Below are 26,989 nucleotides of genomic sequence, written 5' to 3' on the forward strand. Positions count from 1 at the left end.
AGACTGTCTGTGTGACACATATCCATGCATATGTCAACATGAGACTAATACAAAGGAATAGCTTGAGGGCTTTAACGGGATTGATTGTTATTAAGAGCAGTGGGCCATGGCTGCAGTTTGTTTTACTGGCTATCTTGTCTGATTTACCCTAGATCACTTCAACAAGCCTTGGCTATAAATAGACACAGTGAGTGTTCTTGGGCAGACCACTGTGGTAGTGAGTGTGCATGTGTGTGTGTGTGTGTGTCTTTAAGAATTCAGCTGTAATTTGAGCCCTATAGGAGAGAGAGAGTTAACTCTGACACACACACACACCAGCAACCCCCCTCTCCTCTATCATTTCAGTAATCGAGCGTCGAGCTGCATGATCTGCACCTCTGCAATTATGCACACTGTTCGGTGTTGGATGGGATTCTCGGTAAACGCCGCAAAGCTGGCAGAGCAGACACACAGCTCCTCCAGCCCCGCTGCTGCTGCTGCTGCTGCTGCTGCTGCATCCCCCACAACTTGTTAGCGTGTGTGTGTCTGTGTGTGTGTGTGTGTGTGGAGCAAGAGGCGGGCTGTCTTCTTGTTTATCAAAATGACTCGACATGGCTGTGGTCGCTTTGACTCAACGTACGCGGCTTGGAGAGCGACGACAGGAAACCAGAAGCAGCTGAGAGAGTGAGGCGCAAATCATCTTAATGAAAGTCGTAAGGTGAGACCATCTATTTTCTCTGCTTTCTGTTCATAGCCGCGGCTGGTACACACACGCACACACACACACATGCACACACACACACACACGACCAGGCCAGTGTTATTTTTTCCATCAACACATTTCTCAGCAACAGCAGCTGGTCAAGCCAAGCAATGCGGCGTGGATCGGCCTTGCGTGGGCTGTTGTGAACCGTGTTTTCTTGTTGGTAACGTGTTCTGATCGGGGCGATCGATTCTGTCCAGCATCTCCGATATGCGACGCGAATGATTCACACATAGCGAAGTTATTTTCGTGGGGGCTATCGTAAGAAGAAAAAAAAAGGTCCACCCGTCTTACGCAAGCGCATGCTAACCTTACGTACCAGTCGTTATAGGAACACACGAGGCTGGTAAAACAGTCTTCCGTGGAAACACACACCACTTCCCAGAAAAATTAGGCCTATCTTCAAGGCGGGCCCTAACATGACAGTCTGTGTGAATGGTGGAGACAATAATAAATCAGTGGGGGTCTGAATAACACACTGCTCTCCAGTTAATTCCCTTTAACTCATTCATTCCCCCTTATAACTGCCAGATAGAAAAGCCAGACCGATATATTGGTTGGCTGATAATATTTGCCCGATATTAGCCTAAATAGTGGTCTATATTGGTATTGGCGTATATGTTCTCTGATATAAAATCTATAAAAAAGAAAAAGAAAAAACATAATGGAGATTGTTTTTACATATTTGTTTAGTTTCCAAGTGTATTTCTTATTATTTGGCTAGTTGTCACCAGTTTATGATATTCATTTAATTATTTCTATATATATTTTCAAGGCATGATGCAAGCCACCCGTTAAATGCTAACAATAAAAAGTCAAACTTTTGAAGTGTTGCCGCAGGATGAGTTTTTTGACCACTGGTTGGGTCAAAAGGTGGTTTGTTACACAGAACCATTAGGGAAGACGGCCATAGAAACAGTTTGGAAAAGGGCAGGTGCTTTCAGACAACACTTGGCAGATGATTGGATGAACCGTCTGTTACGTCTAACATGGGCTAACTTTAACCAATCGGATCGACTCACCGAACCAAAGCCATTTTCAGTCGATAAAAGCCTTTAGTGCCATTCTTTGCTTTTCTTACAGTGATGAAACACTCTCCAGTCCTGATAACTGATGCTATCACAGTATTGATGCTAACATCTTCAAGAGCCGCCATTGTTTGTCCGAGACGATTCGTTTTCATGGACGCTTCTCACTGTCTGAATGTGTTGGAACAACCACCAAGGAGACTGAATAAATAACTTCCAACTTCACAAAACCAAGAGCTCGCAGACTTCAGTCAATGGACGATGTAAACTTACTAATTAATACGCTGCATTACAACCTCGCTCCTCAGCTGCCTCTTGTCCCTGTCTGACCCCACCGTGTCTTCATCATCCTTGGAGTCAGAGGACCGCTAACTGACCTAACTCGCTAACGGCAACTACAGCACAGTTAGCAGCAGCGCACCGGTGACTGCAATGTTACAGGAGAAAGTCTGTCTTGCAGCTAACGAATAAATGAAAACATGGTCTACCAAGCCTCTTCTTACAATCAGTTTAGCCAACAAAGGATTTGATATCTGTATAAACTTTATTTGTGTTGCACCTTTCAGAACAGTTACAAGTTGCTTCACAACTGCAAAATAAAATCACAATCAGAAAAAAGGCAACAAAATAAAGTAATAATAAAATATAAAATATTGATATCAGATAGTGGCATCAGCCCTCAGTCAGGTTCTACCAGATACATTTTCAGGGCCAAGCAAATCTGCTTTTATGGCTTATAACTACAGTGTGTCGTTAGAGCAAAGGGTAAAATGCGCATCTTAAAATAACTGGTTGTTGTCTTGGTAGTCTTGATGAGGTTAAAGTTCCAGCCATGATTTATTTATTACCAAATCTTCAGTAAGGGTGACAAAAGCCATCCTTCTCACAGCGCAATAAGTTTCCCAGAAAGAATGTAAGCAGTCTGCTGTCAGGGTTTCTGCAGGTTCTTAAAAAAGGCCTTAAAATGTCTTAAACGTGATTTTGACAAGTCTTAAAACTCTCTTATAAAGTTACATTAACTTCAGTCTCACTTTTAAATTGTGTTGATCATGCTGCAACATCAACAAAAAGAAACCAACATTCGAACCTGTGCATGTATATTTTTTGACAGTAAGGCAATGAAACGGGTCTTACATTTCATTTATAATGATCTTATTAGCTTGAAAAATGCATAAACTTTCTTTTACCTCCAAAAATCACATTCTGTGGTTTCCCTTACTAACAGTTGATTAGTCCACTAGTCGTCAGCTATATTAATTGCCACTGTTTTGATAATTCAAGTCATTTTGAAAGAGAAAAAAAGTTAAAATTTTCTGATTGCAGCTTCATAAATGTGAATGAATGTCATGTATACATCATCTTGGGCTTTTGGAAATCCTGCTCGACATTCTTCACCATTTCTCGACATTTTACAGACTAAAAAACTAATCGATGAATCAAAAAATATTCAACATAATAATCAACAATGAAAATAACTGTTAGTTTCAGCCCTTATAATCTCTCCTATCTAGCTTTCATTTTCAACTCATTAGGAGCAATGATTTTAAAATTCCTAAAAAGAAATGCAGTCAACTTGACAAATGCATTTGCAGATTTTCATGAGAGAGTCAGCCATATCCACAACAGTAGTAGTGCTTTGTTCTCCATTGTGCTTCAGCTGTTTCCTCTCTATATCCTTAAGTCGACCTCTGTAACCGTTTGCCCTTGGCAACGGGTTCCTGCATGGCTATTAGAGCACGCAAACGTGTGTGTGTGTGTGTACCTAAAACAGTCCTTCGCTGACTGTATTTTTTTTTTGTTAGAATGGCTGAAGGTAACAAGAAGTCTCCTCTTTTTAAAGTCACAATATGGACTCTTTAAGTGTCCCTCTAATAACAAAAAGTCTTCCTGCCTTGCAGCGACATTAAAGCACTGGTGCTCACTGCCCACTAATGCATTAGAGGCAGGCATGAGGAGAGGACTCAGTGGAATTGGCCTTTTTGTTCCCCGGTGGCTTTTTCTTGGCTACAGTGCTCCAATGAAGCACACTGTTTGTCTTCAGGCGTTTCTTTGGCGTAACACGGGAGCAAAGGCAGGTATAAAATCACCAAGGCCAGAGCTCCAGGGAGTGAGATGTGTGTTTTTGCGTGTGTCTGTGCTGGGAGATAGTGTGTTCTGTTGCTTGGCAGATGTAAATAAGTCTTTAAAGTTAACTGACTTGGCCTGTTACCAGCACTCAAATGAGTCAGTATTCAAATAAGTGAATGCACCACAGTTCAATGGTCTGGATTCACAGTGGCTCCTGTGGACTTCTGTCACTGACATACATTTACTGGCCACAAGCCAACGAGCATGCAGAGCTGATTATTTCTGTCTTATAGAGATCATTCACTTTTGATCCAAATATAGATTAAATGAACGGATTTTGGGTGGCTTTAAGCCTCAGTGCAGAGTTCTACTACACATAATCTAACTTCGAGGCCTAGATTTTCAATTAAACAGTGTATAGATGTGAAATGGATTTTATTGAACCGGCCCATGCTGATCACCCTTTATACTGTGGACCCATGTTCCACTCTCATTTCCCAACACATGGCTGACCCATGCCCATTTGGCATGCTCTGATACCAGCCTCCCATAACCTCCTGGTTGTCCAAAGTGTTGATACTCAAATACTTTTTTATACCACATATTTAAAACAGTACAATATGTGTTAATTATAATAGCGAAAGTACAGAAGCTATGAAAAAAAGATTGAAGTGCTTATTCAAGACCTCAGTTCAGTCTTAACTGTCCTGCCTGAAATTTGGCTTGCAGTACAGCAAAACTACTGCGTGCAAGTTTAAAAGGAAGAAAGAAATTATCCTGTTTAGTGTGCTTTAGATGTTATTTTTCGTTATTTGTCTTAGTACTGAAGAGGTATCGAGTATCATTTACTATACTAGTATTGTATCGTAGCTGAAAATTCTGGTATTGTGACGGCTCTACCACCTGAAACAGAAAAAATGACCTGAAACATAGTAGACCCCTGAGATAAATCCACTGAATTTTGATTCTGCGACGTTGACTTCTACTTGTGTGGTCATGTCAAGTGTTACTTTTTTGTAAAAACACCAGAGGGTATTCCAAAAAATATTTTTATGTTATCTGTGGCAGTATTTAGAAAGTGTCCAAACATAACCAATATAACAATAATAGGGCTATTTATTTTGTTTCTATAAAATTTCCTTCTGTATGTTGCGGGATTAATAGCAGCTTTAGTGATGCTCTGACTAATGATGTATACAATTCAAGCAATTATCGATTAATATTTGGTGAAAAGAAAAGTTTATTTTTCATGAATTATTGCATAATAACCACAACTTGTCTTCTCAAATTCTCAAAAAGGCATCCCGAACACTAACTTTTTAAAGCTAAATCAATTTTGTTGGTCAAAAATATTGTGATATTTGATTTTGGCCTTGTCACCCAGACCTAACAGTATGTTATTTGAGAGAAAAATGTGTATATCAAAATATATATTGTATATCACATAATAGCATAAAAATATTATTTATAAGCCACATTGCCCATCTCTACCAAAAGCTGAAAGAAAACTGTTTCCTGAAAAAGTCAGTGTTAAGTGGCTCCAAAAGTAGATGCATAGTGTTCACTGAAAGCAAACACAGCAAAGTCCAGGATGAGTTTATAAAGCACACATTGGTATGTTTCAGTTTAAAGGGTCTCTCTAACTGGTGATCAGCATAGATGCAGTCGATAAATTAGCATTTTTGTTGTGGAGCTCCGTGGGAAAGAAATGGTGTGTGTGTGTGTGTGTGTGTGTGTGTGTGTGTGTGTGTGTGTGTGTGTGTGTGTGTGTGTGCGTGTGCGTGCGTGTGTGTGTATGTATGTGCTGAAGCCACAATAACAGGTTTCAGTACACGTAATGATACATGATACCTCTGTTTTCTTTCTGAAGAGCCACAATTCCTCTGTAACACAGACCCACTTGTCGTTGTCTAAAAATTCATCTTTTTACATTTTTCAGCCAACAAGGCAGACACTTTTTAGTAGAAGCTCTGAGGACATAAACAAGATGATGGAGCGGAGTTGGCCATTAACCAAACTTTGCCTGTGACGTGTGATTCACCTTTTACGCTAAGGCCAGTGACAGCTGTCCTCTCCTGACAGGAGCTGAGTTAAAAATTGACTGGGCCACTAGTGGGAGGTGTGTTTTTTTTCTGACAGACTGTAGTTTGTTGTCAAAGGTTAACAAATACCAAACACACCAGCTGGTTTAGTTTTGCTGACCTGAAAGTGTCAAGTTATACTAAAGGAACCTGTTCATCCTTGTGGTCATAATTACAGGCTGCGCAGATGGAGTGCTGTGTGATCGCATTAAATACCTTCAAATCTACGCTTATGTACTTGGATGAAAAGGAAGGAAGACATCTGATAATTCCCTTTTTGAAAGAAAAAAATATTATTTGTGAATCGAGCCACAGCAGGAAGTCTCAAAACACCCACACACAAAGCAATGAAGTTCACACATGACAAACTGGTTGTAAATGCATATAAACTCATATTTTATGATGTCGTTACGCTAAATAATAAATAAATCCTTGAACAAAATCCTCAGTTTGAATAATCGTTTTAAATGAAGCACTCAGTGCCAAGAGAAGTTACACTACATACTCAAATCTTTTCTATAAGCAGATTGTTAGATAAAAACTTGTTGTGTAATTTAGAAATGATTTATCTTTTTTCAATCATTTGTGACTTCTGGACGTCACAACACTGGAGACATCGGAAATGTTTGAATCACATGAGTTGAAAGTTTTAATATTACTTAATTCATGAAGATGATTTCTGCCGGAGTCATGTCAGATAGATTTCATCAGCTGATGACTCCTCCTGCCATCAGAATTTATATATTGTGTTTTTTAAAAAAAGAAATATTTGCGTGTGCATCAGGAATACATGTGTGAAGTTTTTTTTTTCATATGTGGATTTTTTTCACATTTATATACAACAATATCATTGAAAAACAAGGTTGAGTGTCATTTATATTAAAAAAAACATGAAATGCATTTGGAAATCTTTTTGTATGTGTTCATAACCATAAAGGAAAACACTGGTACTAATGCCTCCTGAATTTTGATGTGTTTTTTTTATGTTTGCAGAATGTTGTAATGAAACAACAGAGCATGACTAACTTTCTAACCTTAACCTTTGCTTTCTCTCCGTCCTCCCACAGTGGGGTTGGGTGGCCATGGACCCATTCAGCCAGCTTATCCTCACCATCTCGGTGACCAGTTTCCTCACCTTCCAGTGGCTCTTCCACAAAGTCAGCCCCTGGATGTCCATGCGCATCAGTCCCGGCTTCCTTGGCCTCAGTGACAAGCAGAAGGTGGAATGGAACTCAAGGTGACCTGATGTGAACTTTCTGACCATGATGAGGCTGATTATCTACATACTTTGTACAGCAGAGAGTGTGACACTAATGTTGCCCAGAGGGGGTTTGTCTCAGCTGGATCCAAAGATGTGCACTGACAGTCAACCCACATATTTCCTGTTATACTAGTATCTGACTCACTGGTAGGACGCAGTGTGTGTTTTGCAGTGTTTGCTCTGCACACCACAGCTTCAAGGTGCCGGGCTGCTTGCAGCATGGTGGAAGCTCAGTGGAATAGTTGTTTTTTCAGCCTTTTTTTGGCTGTGCATCATGCCTGTTTAATTTTATCTCAGTAAAGGTAACAGATTACAATTATATGAATCTACATACATGTAATTGAATTACAAAATAAATTTAAGTATTTAATCTCACTTCACTGCTAGTAGCCTATTAGTTATTATCATTATTATTATTATTATTATTATTATTATTATTATTATTATTATTATTTCATGAAATGTTGTCATATTTAGGCTCTGTGGGATATTCAATCAAGTTAAAGCCTGAATTATACTCCCAATTATACTTCCAAATCTATTGACAATCTCCGAACTAATGCATGTTAACTAAACTAATGATGGACAGGAAATGTGCAATTTTTTTGTCCATTTCACTACACTAGATATCAAACAAAAGCCAACTCATATGAAGTTGCTTTGAGTTGCAAATTCATCACTTCTAAGCAGAAGGCAGGTGATAAAGAGCCCGACCAGGCAGTGTCTCTCTTCCTCCAGACAGCTGCCCCAGTCTCAATCATTGCTACATGTCCATGATGTCCGCAGTTGTCCGTTTACGTGTCCAGTCACAGAGTCTACAGCTGCCTGTATGCATTTGTGGACATCTTCACAGAGCAGACAGGACAGCTTGGCGTAGTGGAACGACTGACCCAGGAGAGAAAGCTAGGAGTGTTCACACTGAAGCTACTTCTGGAGACTGAAATGTCCCTGAAGTACACTCCACACTGACTGGCTGAGAAAAAAACAAATTGCTCAACTTGAAGAATCAGTCGACTGAGGGGTCTCTGAACGATGATTCGAATTTCAGGCGGCAGCCCTACTTTTAATCTGAGCCATCCTGCCATAATTACAATAGTTGTGTTGCTGTATCCCGTATAAAATGTAAAATGTACTTCTACCTTCCTCTGTCAGTCATATTGTCGCATTTAATCAACAGAACTTTTTTTTTTTATCTTCACAATTCATCAGTCAAAATGAAGAGACAAGTATGAACGCTTCAGGGCCAGCCAGTGTTCATACTGATGACAAGTCCATTTGATCAGACAACAACAAAGTGTCATCTGTCGTCCTCTGCGAACCTGTTATGGGAACATTGCTAATACTGGCTGGAACAACTAGATCGGAACAAAAAAACATGGACCGTGTTTGTGTCTTGAAAGAGACTGACAGGCTGCTGTGTTTTGGAGAACGGTGATCTCTCTGCTGTAGATTGAAGGCCATCGGAGTGTTCAGAGGGATCCAGCCTGGTCCAACCAACATTAATCATTCATTTTCATTCTCACTCTCATACTCCGTTTATTACTCATGAGAGCACTTGTGAAATTGAAATGGTCATATGGTTTATGAGCAAATGAAAATTAATGATTGGTGGAGATGGATCCAGGCTATGGAGATCCCTGCTGAGGCCCATGACTTTACAGATTCTATTTAAACTGTCTCACAGTCAGCGTGGCTGTCATCCTGTCTCACTGACTGACTGACTGACTGATGGCTGAGAACTGTTGGACTGTCTCGCTGCCTTAATGACTGACTGGGACTGTGTGCCGCTCTGCCTGACCCTTCAGCAGTGTTTAATCTCTTAGTCTAATTGGTCTGAATCTCTGTGCAGCCCTGACAGGCAATCAGTTGATTCACTGTGAGTACTAAAAATCCAGCACTCTAAACCAGAGAGCAGCTCCAAGGCAGTTTTCATGAATATAGATAAATATTCAGTATTCCTTTAGCATGCTTGTTGAACAGGAAGTGTCTGACATGTGTCAGTGTTTGCTCTTGACACACGGGAATGTATCATGGCTGTCATTGTTTGGGTTTTCATTTCAGGACGGTGTCAACATTTCACGCACTGTTGGTGGGAATCTTCTGTCTCCACATCTTGATGTTTGATGATGCTGTCAATGAAGACCCAGTCTGGTGAGAGTTTGGCTAAATTGTGGATGTTCCAATACAGTTTTTCCCCCTCCCTTGATTCATACAGATATGAATACATGCAGAGAATAAATGAATAAATGCCCTCGAACATGACTTCCATTCCCGGAAAAAGAGAATGCCATTCTGGAGCTAATAAATCATGTGGTTTTGGATTGGTGCACAGACTTACATACTTGCCAATATGATACCAGCAATTTAGGCAGCATCAGAGGCATTTTCTGATGCTGGTGCCAGTATCGAAACAACCTCATTGTGATTGGCATGTTTTTAACTGCTGATTTCCATAGTTTTGGTTCATTTTTACAGTATGTCAAGCTTTTTTTCGCAAAGGGCTCAAGTTACCCTTCTGAAGTCCCAACCCTTTTTACCCTGGTCATCTTTCTCCTTTTCTTAGAAAAGTTACATATATTCACATGTAAAGTTAGTAAATGTTAGAAAATAGACTGCTAGAGAAATAGAGAGAGAAAAGAAGGGGCGGGACTTAGGAAGGGTCACTCGTCCAGTCATAGCTTAGCAACAGTAAGTGCAAGTGGTTCTGGAAAAAGAGATTCTTGGTAGACAAAGAGTTTGGAGGTTGGTGTCTCAGGTGTCTTAAAATTATGAACAAGAAAGTTTAATTACATTTCTGTCTAGAATATTGTCTTGTAACACAAGAACTGATAAGATATCCTGTTTGAACATGCTGCTCTTTATTTGCACATCCTCTGTGAATCATTAACTTGTAAGGTCATTGACATGTAAGTTTAGTTTCTAATCATAGCATTATCATAGCTGTCAACTAGCTACCTAAAACTGGTAAAATCTACTAACCATTCAGTCAACCCAGCTGATGATAAATTGGCTAGAAATGAGAAACCTGCTTGTGTATACTTCTGTGTGAAATCAAATAGTCACTGTTTCAGCAATTGCCGAGAATCTTGAGCGGTAATTCTTCAACCATTATCAACGTGCTGGAATGGAAAATTTGATAGTTGAAGCAAGAGTAACTGAAGCTTTGAATATGACCTTTTTGGGGTTTTTTGCCATTTATTCTAAAGTGATGACATCCAATTCTGCTTGATGGAAGCGGCAAATCCCCTGCAAATTTTGAGGTGGTTTGCTTATTGAGATGCTGTCTGTCTCCCTGTTTGGTACTACCACTAGGAATCACCTAAATCAGAAATATTTCACAGATATAATTCACAGACCAAATGTGTTTTTTCAACAGGGGAGATCCTACACTGGTGAAGACTAATGTTGCCATCACAACAGGCTACCTCATATCTGGTAAGAGAAACACACAGTGTACACAGGTAATCTTTGTCAAAATCTGGCCATGCATGATTTAAGATGTAATAAACCTGATGTTTAGATGACTCACTGGGTCACTCTGCCCTTTATTAAATGACTTCACTGCAATTAATTACACCAATAACATGTTATCTCTCTCTCCCCCTGTATTTTTGTTTTCCAGATCTGCTGCTAATATTTTACTATTGGAAGGCGATAGGCGACAAGTTTTTTGTAGTTCACCATCTGGCAGCGTTGTATGCTTACTACTATGTACTGGTGAGTGCCCTATTGTCCAATAGCAGAACGTGCAGGCAAGATGGGAAGGAGACAACCAAGGGTGAACAGCTGTGTCCATGACTGTCCCCACGCAGCCATGCAGCTCATATAGGTTAGTTAAATATGTGCAAGGCAAGGTCAGCGTAGTGTGTACCTGCCCAAGTGATATACCCCAGACTGTTCAAACATCTCATGGATATTTAAAATCCACCTCTTTGGCTCCAGCATTTTCACTAGAAGTGGGAAAAAATGCACTGTGCATTAAAGATAGTGTATTCCAGGTGTCATTCTTTGCCTGCCCACTTTTAGTGTTATTAAAGGCATAATGTAGATTATTTGAAGTGGGGTTATATGAGATACTTCTCCATATTCAGTGTATTAGCTACAGTAGATGGCAGTCTGCTTGCCCCCAGTTGGGAGAAACAGAGAGGAGTGCTAGCACAGAAGCTAAGTTATGAACTGCTGTGGATGGGGTCAGTAACAAAAGTTATTTTAGACACTTAAAAAAGGGCTCACCAAAAAAAAATTAACAGCAGTTTAAGTGTACACAATGCTTAAAATATTTTCACTGCTTTATGCGGCTGACAGACAGCCTTTTCTGACAGGAAACCGCTGTTATAAATACTGCTCTCTCCAAACCAACCAAACTCCATTAACAAAATCAGTAATTTTGCCTTGCAGAACACAGACCAAAGTCACACAATAACACAAACAAACCAGCGGATCGAGGCAGCAGTTGACCAGCAAACCCCTGTGTTCTGCAAGGTTTAAAATACTGATTTAGCCTATGGAGTTTGGTTGACATGGAGAGAGCGATATTTGGCTTATATAACAGCAGTTTCCCATCAGAAAAGGCTGTCAGATGGCAAACAATGGTGAGGATATTCTAACTATAGCACACACTTGAACTGATATTGTTATGTGTTTTTAGGTGGACCTTGTTTAAGTGTCTAAAATACCTTTTGTTGCTGACTCTATACACAGCAGTTTGTTCTTAGCATCCATGCTGGTGGTCCTCTCTGCTTCTCCAAACTCATGGTGTACTGTTGGTAATACACTGACTATCAATATGTGCCCCAAACAACCTCACTTCAAATAATGCACACTTTCACTTGAAGATGTGTAAGTCCTGTCAGATAGTCTCTATATGTATTTTGCATCCTAAAAGGTTTAAACTGTGTTCTGAAAATTGCAGAAGATTGATAATTGCAGGTTTCAGTCGAGTCAGTTTGACATTTCACTCACGCTAAGCAATTGTTAGAGCTGCGCTGTAAAAGCCCTCTCACCAAAGAGTTCAATGACTGACCCTCTCATAATACACCAACACAGTTTTCTGGTATGGAGGCATTAGCATCATTCTGTATCACTTTTGCAAAATCATCTGTGGGTATTGACAATAGCCTGATAATAATTTCACAAGTCATTGGAAGCAATAAGTAGTGACTCAGTGGTTGTTGCTGCGCTGCTACTATACAGTTGGCTCTTAGTTTAGTGCATTTGTGGGCAGCGCTGTTCACTCTTGGTTCAATCTGAAACCCTCTAGGTCACCAGGATCTGTGGATATATTCTTATGGAAATGAATGACTATGGTATTTTTTGCATGGAATGCTCAATGATGGTACTGGCTGATGACCCCCTCCTCCCCCCCTCACCTTGCCCTTACAATTTCTGTGCTTTCTGTTTGTTTTACTGACCCCCTTTAATGTTGTGTGATTCTGACATATAAGCTGAACTTCTCTGAGCTTAGCGCAGCTGAATGCCTAACTGTAACCACTGTGTGCATGCTGGCAGTTCTGAAGCGTACTACACAGACAGGATTCCTTTCTTGTTACTGTGCATGCCAACAAACAGTATTTAACTTTGTTAATTACTTAACCTGCCTATCTACAGTACCTTCCACCTGTCTGTTGTTGTGCCAGAGCCTAGTTCTGCTCTTTCTCCTCCTTACACTCCTCCTGAGACTCCCTGATGAGGGAAAACTGTCAAAGCCACTCAAATAATGTCATCTACATGACCCCAAGTGTATCACCAGATAGCCAGGCACTTTTTCTAATACCATGTTGAATGTATTCTGTCAGGTGTTTGGAACAAATACAGAACTACTACTGTCAGTGCTTTTAAAAGTCCGTTTTTTTCCTTTTATACCCATTTTATTCTAGTTAAAGGAGAAATATGTATATATTTACTGCTGAAATGCAAGCCTCTCTGACAAAAATGCAGCATGTTTGGCTTTCAAATTTCCGTTCTGGTGCGCAACATCTGTTTTTGTTTGCCTGTTTCACCTTTATTAGAATTCAAATTTAAGCAGAATGTTTGCCAAATGACGTAGTAAATAGTTTAGTGTGTATTTTTGGAGCAGTGAGCTTTTGTTTTTGGGAAAACAGGCTTAGCTTTTCATTGAAAGACAAGTGACCATAATAACAACTTGCAGTGTAGGACTTGTTGTTACTTGTCATTGTCAAAGTATACTGTTGCGCTTGTGTAGATCAGTGTCCCTGCAGCCTGCAGGCAGCCTACCTGGAGCGTTAGGTGTGGAGAGGACGGGGCAGGTGGAGACAACTCACTTCAATCATAAATTGTATTTTAAATAGGGCTTCAACCTATTTAATATACAGTCTATGGCTCCAACTCGCTGTTTGGTCTGCAGTATTCATTTTTGAACACTAGGGTTTTACATATTGCTCCTTTAAACAAACTCACAGGGAATTTAGTTTTTTCCCCTACAATACATGTTCTGTATTTTCTATATAGGACATACAGTGTGCATTGCTCTGCCTCTGAGTCCCCATACGATATATGTTCTTGGATTTTAAAAAAGCGCTTCAGCGTTTCATTTTTTTTACCTCTGGTTTTACATTGCCATTGGCAAATGATTCCACAATCTTGGTACAAAACAGTAAAGCACTATGGAAGTTTGGTTTCACCGCTAGTTTAGTATAAACCCTACAGTCCAGATTTCCATTTTTCCCCTTTCCACATCCCAGTCACTGGCTGGATTTACAGATTTGTTCCTTTCTTCTTTAATGTGAAACACATCATATTTGCGTCCATCTTTTTGTCTGTCTTCATTGCATTGTTAATGAGGAATATTACTTTTCAACATTTGTGTCTAAACAATAATAATACACCTACAACGGTGTCACATCATAGCAATAAAATTATGTTTTATAACTGACTGTAAATCCAGCCTTTCATTCTGAGAAACAGAGCAAGCACCTGTATCTAAAACTATCAGAGATGAAGTAGGCCATACTGTTACTGGACACTCATGACTGTTTCCTCAGACTAGATCTGAAATTCATGTGGGATAACAGAATGATTGCTCCTCCATTAGTCAAAAAAAAAAAAGCCATGGTACTGTAGCCATATTACATTTGCTGTAAAAAAAAAACAACCGGAATTGGTGAACCCTTGATGTCATTTTCATTTTATTTAGTTTTGTACCCAGTCAAATTTGTCATATGTTGTCAGTCTTTTATTAGTTAATGTGTCGAGTGTGTTTATGTGGAAGTATTGTCAATGTCAAATACACAATAAACTCTACATATTCGATACAATTATGAAACCCTGAGGCACACAGCCAAATTAAGAATTAAATTTACGTAGATTTGGAAAACAAATCAGCTTAATTTCACAAGCTTGGTATGTTTTGAGTATTGATTAGTTAGTCACTAATGTCTTGGTCAAAACAGTGATTTTTTTTTAATAGCACCATAATCTGTCTTTGATGTGTGTTTTAACAAGTGTAAATTGATCAAAAATATGGAAACGTAATATATTAACTGCTGTGTAAATATTAGATGCATGCCTTCTTCTCAGTGTTGTAAGTGTTGCTTCTTATTTGCTTCCAATTTGTGGTGGCATCTTTTTTTTATTTTCTTCTAATATATCTGTCCGTCTGTCTCTGTGTCCTCCGCTGAGTTTAACATAAAAAGCCCCTCTTCAAACCCTACATGCAAAAACTACCAACATCAAGTCGGGTTGTGTCATCCCCCTTCATGCAAAAACTACCAAAAGGGTTGTGTGTCATTTACAAACCCAGAGCAGGTCTTGATCTAGATGGGGACTTTCTTTATTCCTGTCTTGTCTGCTGCTATTGCTGTTGTGTTGCACTGAGCAGATATGATGCCCAGTCACAGTATGGACTTACCAGTTCCTAGAGGTACTAGCATGCTCATGCTAGGTGGAAAGTTCACATCATGTGGTACAAAAAAACTGAAATGCAGATGTACCCTGTTTGTATCACGTAGTAAGTATGTTTCAATGACCAGCTTATGTTTCAGCCCTGACGGTAAGTCATCTTTTACATGCTGTAAAAATCAGGCCATTAGCCAAATAACCTGGAGTTATATGTTCTTTGTGGGTCTTTTGACCATCTTAAGTCCCTTTTTCTCTGTGCTCCAGCAACAGCTGAGCAACCCCGGTACCCTGTGGAACCCTTTTGTCCTTTAATGTTTCCTGCACCCAGATGCTATGTGCAAGCCTTGTCTATGTTGAAAAGAAAAATTAATATTGAAGATGCAAAAGATGTTGCTTGGGGTCCTGTAACTCCAACATATATGTTAGCCTGATAGTTTTGTGAACATTAGCTAACTTAAAATGTGACTACGTGTTGCTTTTACAGGACCCCCAGCAACATCTTTCAGCTATCTTCAAAATTAGGTTTTCTTTTCAACATAGACAAGCTTTGCACATAGCATATGAAAGTACAGGAAGCAGGAAAGGAGAAAGTTGACTGAGGTTCTGCAGTGTACCAAGATTGCTACAACTGTTACTGGAGTGCAGAGCGAAAAGGGGCAGGACTTCAGGCAAATCAATTGAATACTGTGATTTTATCTTAATTTTGAGTTTGACTTCTTATGTTAATGGATTTGTTTGGTCAAACACACAATCAGTTTTTGAACACATGAATCAATATCAATTGAAATTAAGACACAATTCAGCACTCGGTCTCTCTAATGCACTGAATTGAAGGTTTTTGGCTAGTGGCACAATTTTAACACCATCATTTTGGTCTGAGTGTTTGATGCTCAAAGGTTACAGCGGCTGATTTAGCAAGATAGTTCAGGTCAACAGTGTTTAAGAGGGGGGGTCCTGAAAACATCTTGGTTTTAAGATCATCTTCGCTCAATTTAGCAGCAGCTGAAAATTGTGTGATTTTGTAAAGTGGAATGATACAGAAGCTGAGAACTGTATTTGCCATTATTTTTTTAATGCTGTTATCGCAAGGATGAATGATTTCTCTATCTCTAGATAACGGGTTAATTATTTCATTATCTTCTGATGAAGTGTTAATTTTTTTTTACCTCCAATTAACTAAGCTCATTATTGCCTTAAATATTTTGTTATCACAAAGTAACAAAGTCCACTTTCTCATGATGATAGGTTAATTATTTAGTTATCAAAGCCCATTTTTTTCACTTCCGTGATCTCTTTCACGTGATAAATTATCTCATCCTCTTGAGAAATCTGCCTTTTGTTTTCTCGAGATAATGAGATAAATTAATCTGTCCTCATGAAAAAACAACCTTTGTAATCTCAAGTTAAGTAAATAATTAACAAGTGCTCTTGAGACAAAGGCATTAAAAAAAATTGCAAGTATGGCCGATCTGTGCTTCTGTAGAAAGGAAATAAAGCCACACAAGCTTATCTTACAGTAGGATTAATTAAGGGATTCATAATGGCTTCTGTTCAGGTCAAAAACACTAATGTTTTCTACATTTTGGAATTCTGACCAGGTTTGATTACAGATATTGTCAGTTTCGTTAGTAATTGTTTGAAGCACACACAACTCAGCTTTGAGTTCAGGTCTCAGGTGAGTAAAACCTGCTAAAGATGATCTCATACCTAAGACAACATGCAATTCAGGCCTCAATCTTCTAAACAATGACATGTTTGGCAGTTAAAAATATTGTTTTTTATTCTGCATGGCTTTTGATTGCTCCTTCAAATAGTGTCTGGCTGAATGTATGTATGGTTGTACAGTGTATATACAAGCCTGTGCTGTGTCAATATTGGCTCAATACCTTTTTAATGTTGAGATTTTATTCAGATGAATTGCCATGCTGTGTGCTTTTAACAGTGGATTCTGCTCTCTGGATGAAAGGACTTGAGCTGGAAATAGCTCGTATATAGTTTGTTGTAAAGATGCATCAGTGATTATTACCTTAATACTTGAGTGAAGTGATTACTATATTAGTAAATGCAAAAATGCTTCATTTTAGGTGGGCATTTTTATGTTACCTTGTGCTTTGGGACATTTTGAGTATTTTTCAACTCATCAAGGCTGCAATTCAGTTTGTCATCTTTTCAACAAACCTTCAAATATTCTCTAATCTTTATTACAGTATTGGTATTGTTCAGCTTTTAAAGCCAGCAGTGCAGTTTAGTATCAGCTTTCTGGCACCCAGCATTCACACCACACTTTCCTCAGAAATTGCCTTTCCTAGTTCTTCATGCTCCTTCCATAGTGAGGATGAGTTTCTGCTCACAATAAGTGAAGAGAATGATTCATTAGGAAGTCAAATTAAAGACCAGGCTAATTTTGGCCCGCAAAACTTGAAGGAATAATTGTGTGCCTGAAGGAGAAGACTCTTTTGTTAGATCTGCCAAATAGGTCTATATTTGGTGAGGACCTCATCTAATTTAAGACCTGACTAACACTGTATATGTATTTCTAGAAATATGCAATATCATATGGTTATGTCCAAAGAAGCCGTGGAATTGTCAACATACATTAGAGCAGGCGGTAAATCAGCTTCATGGCGGCTGATGCAAATGATTTGGTGTCTTGTTTTTGTCCCTTTCATGTTTTGTGGTCTTCCTATTCTTACCTTGTTCTTTCAGGGCCAAGGAATGTTGCCTTATTTTGCTAACTTCCGTCTGCTCGCTGAGTTTTCCACACCATGTGTGAACCAGCGGTACGTACCTGCTTACAAATGACCGGGGCTTTGGGCTTTACATTCAGGGTTGGAGCTCGGTTGACAACATTTCTGAAGATTATATATCAGTACACGTACTAATTACTAGGACTTTTAATTACATTAAGTTAATCCACTGCTTGTTGCATGTTCTCTTTGTGTTCAGCTGGTTCTTTGAGATTATTTGAGGGATGTCCAAATCCTTTTTAAGCCATTTATATGAATAAAACTGAAGTAGAACTTGCCTTAAAGAAGAGTCCTGTGAGGCTGACTCTACACGGTGAAACTGTCATGTACTTAGTTGCAGGTTGCAAATTGCAACACAATATAACTTAATTTCACAAAAATAAGATAGCTAGTTTGGTCATTTTTTGAATGACTTTCTCACTAAATTATATTAAGTGGGAAGGTTACTATATTTGCATCTTTGTATCGTATTTCGTATAATTTTCTCACCAGATAATATCATTGTGGATGTGCTGTATCATTTTTTCTTCTGGCACTGGCTGGCTATTGTTTCATAATAGCTGTCCCAGAGAATCAGAAGAGAGCTGTTGGTGCACTAATGCTTATTGATATGCTGGATGTAAAAATATAACCTCATGGCTTATCAAAAGAGAGACAAATTGATCGTTTCACACTCTATTCAAGGAGTTTGATCCAGTGAATCTCCAGTCAGTGCATTCACCCTTTGATTCAAGGGAAATAAACAAATAAAAAAAAAGTAGCTTTTTGTTGCCACCTTCTGGCATCAGTGTGAAAGTGTAGTTTGGTATGTGATGGCATTTTAAATTATCAGCTCTGATTCTCATCAAAACTTTATATTAAAATGTAAACAAACTTTGCCTCACTCATGTTTGTTTGTTGACAGCTTAATGAACCTTGCATGATGTAAATTTCCCTCTGAAAACATCCAAAAGACCATTGTCTGTTTTACCAATTTGTTCATTTTGGTGATACGGCGTTGTCATATTGAAATCAATCAGTTAAACTTAAAAAAGTTGTGTGACAGTTTCAGTGTGTAAAGCCAGCTTGTGTTTGTTTTTGAGTGTGAAGTTACTTCATCCTGCTGGACTGTTTTCTTAACTGGTTGTTGTGTTTCAGCTGGTTCTTTGAGGTACTAGGTTATCCCAAGTCCTCCCGGCCCAACATGGCGAACGGCGTTGCCATGGCGGTAGTCTTTTTCATGGTCCGCATCGCTGTCATGCCAGTCTACTACAGTCGTATGTATGCGGTCTATGGCACTGAAGCCTTCTACCTGGTTCCCTGGGGTGGCCGCGTAGCCTGGATCTGCTCCAGTATCTGCTTGGACATCATGAACATTATGTGGATGCATAAGATCGCCCGCGGCTGTTACAAAGTGCTGCGCTCGGCACGCCAGAGCAAAGGCGGCGCACCTCAGGAGAATGGGAAGACGGATTAAGGGAAAACCAGGGTGTCAGTGGTGAGAAAACGCCACAACTCAGACAAAATGACTTCACTCTCAGTGCATCGACGACCGGCAGCTTGGAAACTTGCCCGTCACACCTGGGATGAGTGGTGTCACAGGAGCGAATGTAATGAGGGAAATTGAGATTTTTCAGAAAGCGGGCACAGTCACTGAGATGTACAGATGGACCATTCAACTGGCCGTCCCTAAGCCATGAAATGACCTCCTAGCAATACTCTGTATGCATGGCCAATTATTTTTCTCTTGAACAATTTACCACTACACACAAGAGGTCGTCCTGGGACAACGGACTGTTAGCCCAACCACAAATTGTCAAAAAAGTTTACCGTTCTTTACAAACTTAGTGCTCAACAAAAGACTTTGAAATGTTTTATTTTGTATTATTACTTTTGCCTGAGTCCCAGAATAAAAGTGATGAAATATAAGTTAATGTTGATGACGGAGTGAAGATTTGAGGGAACCGCTGAAACGTTCATTAATGGTCAGTGCCATAAAATCATTGTCAGAAGCCTGTCTAGGAGACGGGGCAAGCATCTCTTTTTCCGTGGTAAATCTTGGGCTAAATTTGCAGGGACTTCACTGACACGATGGACAGAAAAATAAGTATGGATAAATCAGTTCATCACTCACCTGCTGTCATTCAATATTAGAGGTTTATTTAACAAGCCAGCCTTTTAGGATGTTTATTGGATTATTGTGAGTCTTTGTTCCATTTGCATTTAATGGTTAATTTAAATAAAGTAGGGTTGAACAGACATCAGTGCACTCTACTGTATGTATCTTTTGTCTTGCTGGCATCAAGACAAATAGATTCTCAAAGACAGGAACAATTAAAGTCAAATGTTTTTAATGAAAATGAGACTGGTGCACAGAGTACCTTGGACAGGCTAAAAGGGAAACTGAATGTCATTGCTGTGTTTGTACGCTGACATTAAACAATGCAAGAACATTAATTTACGTTAAAGACATATTGAGGCAACAGACTTCTAAATCCCCGTGATTAAATGTGTATACAACCTGATATTTCACAGAAAAAAGATATATATTTATTTCACGTTGTGCAATGCATGTTAAAGGGTGAAACTGACCTGGAGTGTCACAGACAAACTTCAAAAACCCAGAGTTCATACAAAGAGCAGCTGCTTTGAGGGGGTTAGTGGGAGATGTTAATAGGATTCTTCTAGTTTTTCCAGCCTTGACCTTAGATTTAGAGAATATTCACACTTCCTATTTTTGATTTCTTTTTAGGCACCAACTGTTAAATTCACCCCTGGGCAACATATGTCAACAAGCTGCATGCTGTTATGTGTTTTCCATGAAATAATTGGAGATTTTAGCCAGTAAATTCAATTCAGTACATGATTTCAGTACATTCATCTTAAAAAAATTACTGAATTTGTTTCTGGAGATTTGAGTTTTATGTAAGGTCAAAGACCTTAATCAGTGTTTCATATGGTAACAGTTCTGTATATGTCAAATATGTTTTTAATTGTTTTAGAACATTGTGAATCAAATAGACTCTGCCTCATTTTACATATGATTTCCAGTCAGCTGTTAAACATGATGTGCACTCCTATATTTATTCACCAGATGGATACGAGGGTTGTGTTTTGTTTTCAGCGGACGTGAATATATGGAAAGATCATAAAGATTCACCTTGTAATTGTTTTCTTAAGCATCATTCTACTGACAAGGCCGCCATGTTGATCATTGCATCATTTGTTCAAATTAAAAGTAACAATTCATTGATGATTTATGAGACATGTACTTGAATTTTTATTGTAAATGTATCTTTTGAGCTGTACATCAAAAGCTTGTGTCAAATGTTTTGTGAAACAGAAACAGGGATTGCTAGTTTTTTTTTTATTTTAAGTATGCCTTGCAATGTTCAGCATTTAATTTTGTTGCCTTTTTAAAACTTATGATTGCACAGTGAATATTTTGTTACATTGATCCAACTCCTCACAGCACTGAAAAAAGAGTTTTCGGTGATTTTCTTGTGTTTTTTCCATGTCTCATGCCTGTCTAATGTGATTGTTTGGCTTTTGTAATAGATCGGTTTGAAATGTAAAACCAAGAGGCTTGTTCAGGCTGGTTGTTTTAGTGCTTTTGTTTCGTTATGGTTTTAAAATTCAATTCAAAGATTTATGTATCCGTGCCAGTGCTTCAGCCATTACTACTCCATGATGAAGACTTTGTTTTGTTCAAACCCATGAGCATTTTGCATACAACAGTGCCAACCTGCAACCATGATTTGATGGTTCAGATCAATTCTGTTCACATAACCGTCCCTGCACGCTATGGCTAGTCGCTGTACGGTGAGGCTCAGTTGAGTTTGGCATGTTAAAACAGTGTGAAAGACTTCTTTCAGTTCAGTGTGTTTGGAACAGGATGGACTTTGACAGCTCATTATGAGTGGATGCCATCTACATCACATGTGGATATCACTATCTCGCATCTTAGAAAAGAGAGGTATTTGTTAATATTTCACTGGAGTTAAACGGAAGTCATGTAAGCGTTTCAGGACAGCAGGCCACCTCTGGTAGAATCAGTTTTGGCTCTGTGTGCAAGGTCATGCATGGTCAATATGGTCTTCTTCATGCACCCTCTATAACTGCATGTGGTATTGCATGGGGATTGCACTGTAAACAAAATAGCATATACATTTGCAAGACAACTTTTGTTCTATGTTTTCCTTTTCTTAGTACATGTACATAATGTTTACTTAAACGTTATTCTTGTACTGTGCCACATAATGTAATCCACAGATGATGATGATGTGATGAGAACATCATAAAGCAGATATTTAGTATAATATCCAGCACAGAAATAATCAGTAAGGGAATACTTGAATACTAATCAGCACAGTTTATAACAATCTGGGCAGTGCAAATAAACATTAATCCTATGAGCATCTTGCATTATATACGTACCATTGTCTTTAATTTATTAATCCAAGAGAAGTTAACATAAAACAAAGCAGATGCCATGGTAATAGTGAGAGCACGGTGCTGCTGTCAGCTAGTTAAACTGATGTTGGTGTTTCTGTTCTGAATGTTGTATGGAGAGATGTGAGTAGGTGGAGTATTTAGTGACATTCTATGAATGTAATGGAGAAGAAGAAATATTTGTCATTTACATTTTCATTTGTTCTTTACAATAAATACCAAATTAACTGATGTGATGTGTATCATTTGGGTTCTGACTTGCTTAGCTTTTTTAATGAGCCTCCAGACTGGGTTGAACCAACAAAGATTTTAAACAGAGATTAGCAGATTTAGGTTTAAAATGAGTCTAAACCAGATTTAAGATTAAGCAGAGCTCTGATGCACAGTTAAAAACGAAGTAAGTAGTTAAGTAAATCCAAGTTTATTGATGTAAACCAAAGTTGAATACAACTTAATCAATATGGAGATGCTTGCTTACCCAAATGAACATAAATTCATCAAGCTGCACTGTATTCCTTAATGTTTCATTGTTTCCTAGCTAGCTAAATGTTAACAAAACTGCATTGTTTGCTCACTAGGTAAAAGTTAAAAAAAAAAAAAAGTTACAAAGTTTGCTAACTGCCTAAATAAGTTGGTTAGCCTAGTTAGCCTACTCATGATACTTCAAAAGTGAAACCCAAGTGTAAGTTTAAAGTAAATATGGGATCACAGTTGTAATTCCAGTTTTTAGTTTTGATAGACAATATGTGGACATGATGTTACTCCGAGATGGAAGTATTCAGATCCTTTACTAATGCAAAAGTACAAATAACACACTGTAAAAATACTTTACAACAAGTAAAAGTCATGTATTCACAAAACTGTACTGAAGTAAAACAATGGAAATATCAGATAAATATAATAATAATATGATATGTATATATGACAAGAACATTTTGACGTCACAACAATCCCCATGAGACACTTCATGGCGACCATAACGGGTAATGTCCTAAATGAGCCACTAGATGGCAGTGTTGTAACTCTCTCAGCCTCATTTGCACTATAAAGACACTGTATTATGGCATCACAGTGGGATTGTGGTTTGCAGGTCTGACTCGAGTCACAGCCCGGGCTCAGTGAGGTAGGCCAGTAGGGGGCTCATGAGACAATTTTACTAAGCAGCATGGAAGGAAAGAGGAAGGTAAGGCCAAAAGATTAGTTTATGATGATGAAGAAGTCCAGTCAGCCCTGGTGCAACACATCAGGTTGGATCAGGGATGGGCAATTATATTTCATTGGGGGACACATGAGAAATTGATCAGGCTGCTGTGGGCCAGACACAAATGAGATCAGGTCCTAATAATGGCCAAATCTCTGATAATGGAGTGATCAGAAGTGCACATGGGGCACTTCTACTGTTTGTCACCTTTTCTGCATTGCCATGTGATGAATTGTGGGCTAATGTTGGTAATGTTCAAAACTTGACTTCTTAAAATATATCATGTGTGCCACATACAGGGTGAACACAGGATGAGTGAATAAAGTTACAGTTTAACAGAAAATATATAGTTTGTTATCATTACTAATAAACACAGCACAGACCCCTTTCAAAATAAAGGCCTGATAGCAAACGGCTATTGAAACTATTTGAAGTTTAATGCAATTTCAAATGTTTTTGAAAACTTTTGAGGATTGTGAACTTCTATAATAAAATTTGTTTTTGTGCACATAAAACCATAAAACCTAAAGTAAATCTAAATGCTGATGGTAATTCAGCTGTCTTTGTGAATAGCATTAAACATGAGGGTACTTTTATGTAGGTTAGTTTGCATTAAAGAATAGTTATGTACCAAAGCCATTGTTTTCTATTCTTAATAAACTTGCAAATCATTTTAATGTTGATGTTTTGTCACCCAATTGAGTTACTCCAACATTCACCTAATTTCTGCATTTTAACAGTCATAAATATGGATAACAGTCAAGTAAAATTTATTTCATGACAGATTTGTCTCAGGGCAGTTTATAAATAGAGCAGGTCTTGACCATACTCTTTATAAACCAAATAGTTCCGACCAAGAGCAAGCACTAGGGTGACTGTGGTGAGGGAAAACTTCCTTTTAACAGGCAGAAATCTCTTTGTTGTGTAATAGTATCCAGGCTGCAGCTATCAAGAAACTTCATACAACAAATGTACCAATACATAAAACAATAATTTTTCACTGGTATTATTTCAGCCCTGGTTCTATGAGGCTGCAAAAGCATGCATTGCAACATCAGTTTAATATTTTGCACCCTCACCCTATTTTGCACACACTGTATTCACTGCTTACAACTTTTCCCACTTGTGTTCCAGCATACTTTGTTCATCAGGGATCATTGCTGTTGCTGGTCCGCACTGTAGACACTAGTGCATCTCCAGAAAATTTCAGATGCACCTCCAGTTATTTTATTCTGGAACTGGGCCTGTATAATTTAGCCCCTGCTTAGGGTCCTTGTGGCCACCAGAGGGCCCCTAAGAGAGCTAAAATGTCCCTTAAGAGGGCTTGAAATTTTTGTAGTATATTTTGTCGATGGTATTCTTACAGAAACATAAAATTATGTGAATGGACTGGCAAGTAATCAACTCCTGCAGCCTCTGTCAGAGCTGGTGTCATGTTCATGCATACAGTGCACCACTCATGAGTTTGTTGCCTTTTGAGTTAGAGAAGAAAGGAGGGTATGATGTGAGCAATAGAGCTACTACTAATTAAAGTGATAAGGGGTGTGTTGGATTACTTAAGGTGTCCGCCAAGGTGGTGGAGGGGCCCCCCCAGAACAAATTCTGCTCAAAGGCTTGGCCCAGCCCTGCCTGATGTATTCTTCGAATTGTATCAGCAGACTTTGGATTCGGTGTCTGATTGTAAGTCTTATGCAGACAAGTTCTTTATCAAATTGAATTTTAAATGCCCTTTAATGAGTGAGCATGAGGGGAAGTTCATGACTTTGCCCGTGTGGCTCCACAGAGTAATCAAAGTGCAGAATCATTATCAGAGCAGATGCTCTCTTTCTGAGGACATGTGGTGTCTGGTTGAAGGGCATTTTTGTCCACAAGGTTCCCTTATCTACCTGTTGATAACCCCCCTCTGCACACACACCTAGAGATTATTTTCATTTTAGACATTATTTTACTGTTTGTAAGCCTCTTAAACCTTTATTTAAATTGTTACCTTTTTATCTTTCACTAATGGTTTGTGATGCCTCACTTTAATTATTGTTTCTGCCAGTGGGGTTGTTGCCCCTCAGGCCTGTTAGTCTTTTCTCTGTGTTTGATTGACACTGCATTCATCACTGGACATAACACACAACTTTTACAGAGCACACATAACTTTGTTGAAACACTGACTGTGGAGTGAGACAGGACCACATAACTTTTCAGTCAGTTAAAATGGGACACTGAAGCCTGAGACTGAACATCTGTTGACGTCACAGTTGGATCATACCAATTAATTCAAATAATCTAAAATATACTACATCTTGAACAAACGTGCTGCTGCGTAGCAAACATCCCATCTCAGGTAAAGTTGTAAAAAAGAAAAAGTGAGCATCTCTTGTCATAGCTCCAGTGTAGTGGTCTCTTGCACAACTTGACCGACCTCCAAGATGCATGGAAAAGGGGACAGGGCTGAAGAGGTCAAAACTCTGTGTCCTTTATCAGGTTCCTTTCATTACCCTGCAGAAAGCCACAGGCTAACATTGCATCGGTCTAATAATAAAGCTGTTTTATATACTTCAGAGTATTGCTTGATGATCTCATTTTATTCTCTTGTTGTGAAATAAGTTGTAAATGAGTGTGGAAGAAATTAATGTTTAGTGAAAATATGACAAGTGTCATATCTTTATAATTGAGTGGGTGGAGGAATGAATTATGCAAAGTGTCAATGTTTGATTGATGGAACTTGAATAGTCTTGGAGAGAAAACTGAAAAAAACAAAAACAAACAAACAAAAAAAACATACAGGAATTTAGTGGAATCAACTTATCTTTTCTCATTTACTTATGTATTATTTATTCAAGTTAATTAAACTTTCAGAACATTTCAGAACTTTAAAAAAAGTTCTTTTGACTTGAAGTCATTTTGATGAAGTTATTCATCAAAAATGATGAATCATGGAGAAGGCTAGTATTGAATTCAGTGGTTTGTAATGTGTGACTGAAGAGTTTTGGTTAAACTTAATATTGTAAGCTTGTTGAACTTGTTATCTTGAGTACAACTGAATTAATATCATTAACTAGAAAAGTGTATTTGTTTTTAATCATTACAATAGTATCTCAACTTAGCTTTTCAAATTCAGTCAACTTAAAATTTTAAGGCAATCCAGACCATTACTTTTTAATTTAATTTAATTTGAATTTAAGTCATTTCTTATGTTTATAGTGTTCAGTAGGTTATCGATAACAAGCAACATATGACCCCATTACGCTGCAGATTGCCTCTGGTCATCTCAGGACAGATAAACTTACGTCATGGTTATGATGGGTATTCTAGGAAACAAACAGACTCTACCCACATATCTCCATACCTCAACTTCCACAACAAGATTATTATACCAGATAACATATTACCCTGTCTAGGAGGCACTACACATCCTTCCAAGAAAAATAATTCCATTCACCTGTACGCTGGGTAATTATATAAAGCGCAAAGGGTAGTAAGGTCAGAATAATACCCCATGATATAATGCCATAAAGCAATATTATGTCCTTGATCACCAAAGCAGATAAAAGAAATTACTTAAGCTCTAAGATCATAACTC

At 38.5% G+C, this 26,989-nt stretch overlaps 1 protein-coding gene across 1 annotated transcript; it reads left to right on the forward strand.

Moving 5' to 3' along the window:
- Nucleotides 1-318: 318 nt before the first annotated feature.
- LOC146307396 (TLC domain-containing protein 4-B-like) lies at nt 319-22,445 on the forward strand. The gene is made up of 7 exons (XM_084746961.1): nt 319-697; nt 6,986-7,155; nt 9,241-9,330; nt 10,556-10,614; nt 10,802-10,896; nt 17,743-17,816; nt 18,921-22,445. The coding sequence occupies exons 2-7, from the start codon at nt 7,001-7,003 to the stop codon at nt 19,237-19,239; spliced, it is 792 nt and encodes a 263-aa protein (XP_084603087.1). The 5' UTR covers nt 319-697; nt 6,986-7,000; the 3' UTR covers nt 19,240-22,445.
- Nucleotides 22,446-26,989: the final 4,544 nt, after the last annotated feature.

Source organism: Lutjanus erythropterus, chromosome 21 (genome assembly GCF_056507025.1).
Source record: "Lutjanus erythropterus isolate fLutEry1 chromosome 21, fLutEry1.hap2, whole genome shotgun sequence".
Lineage (NCBI taxonomy): Eukaryota > Metazoa > Chordata > Actinopteri > Lutjaniformes > Lutjanidae > Lutjanus > Lutjanus erythropterus.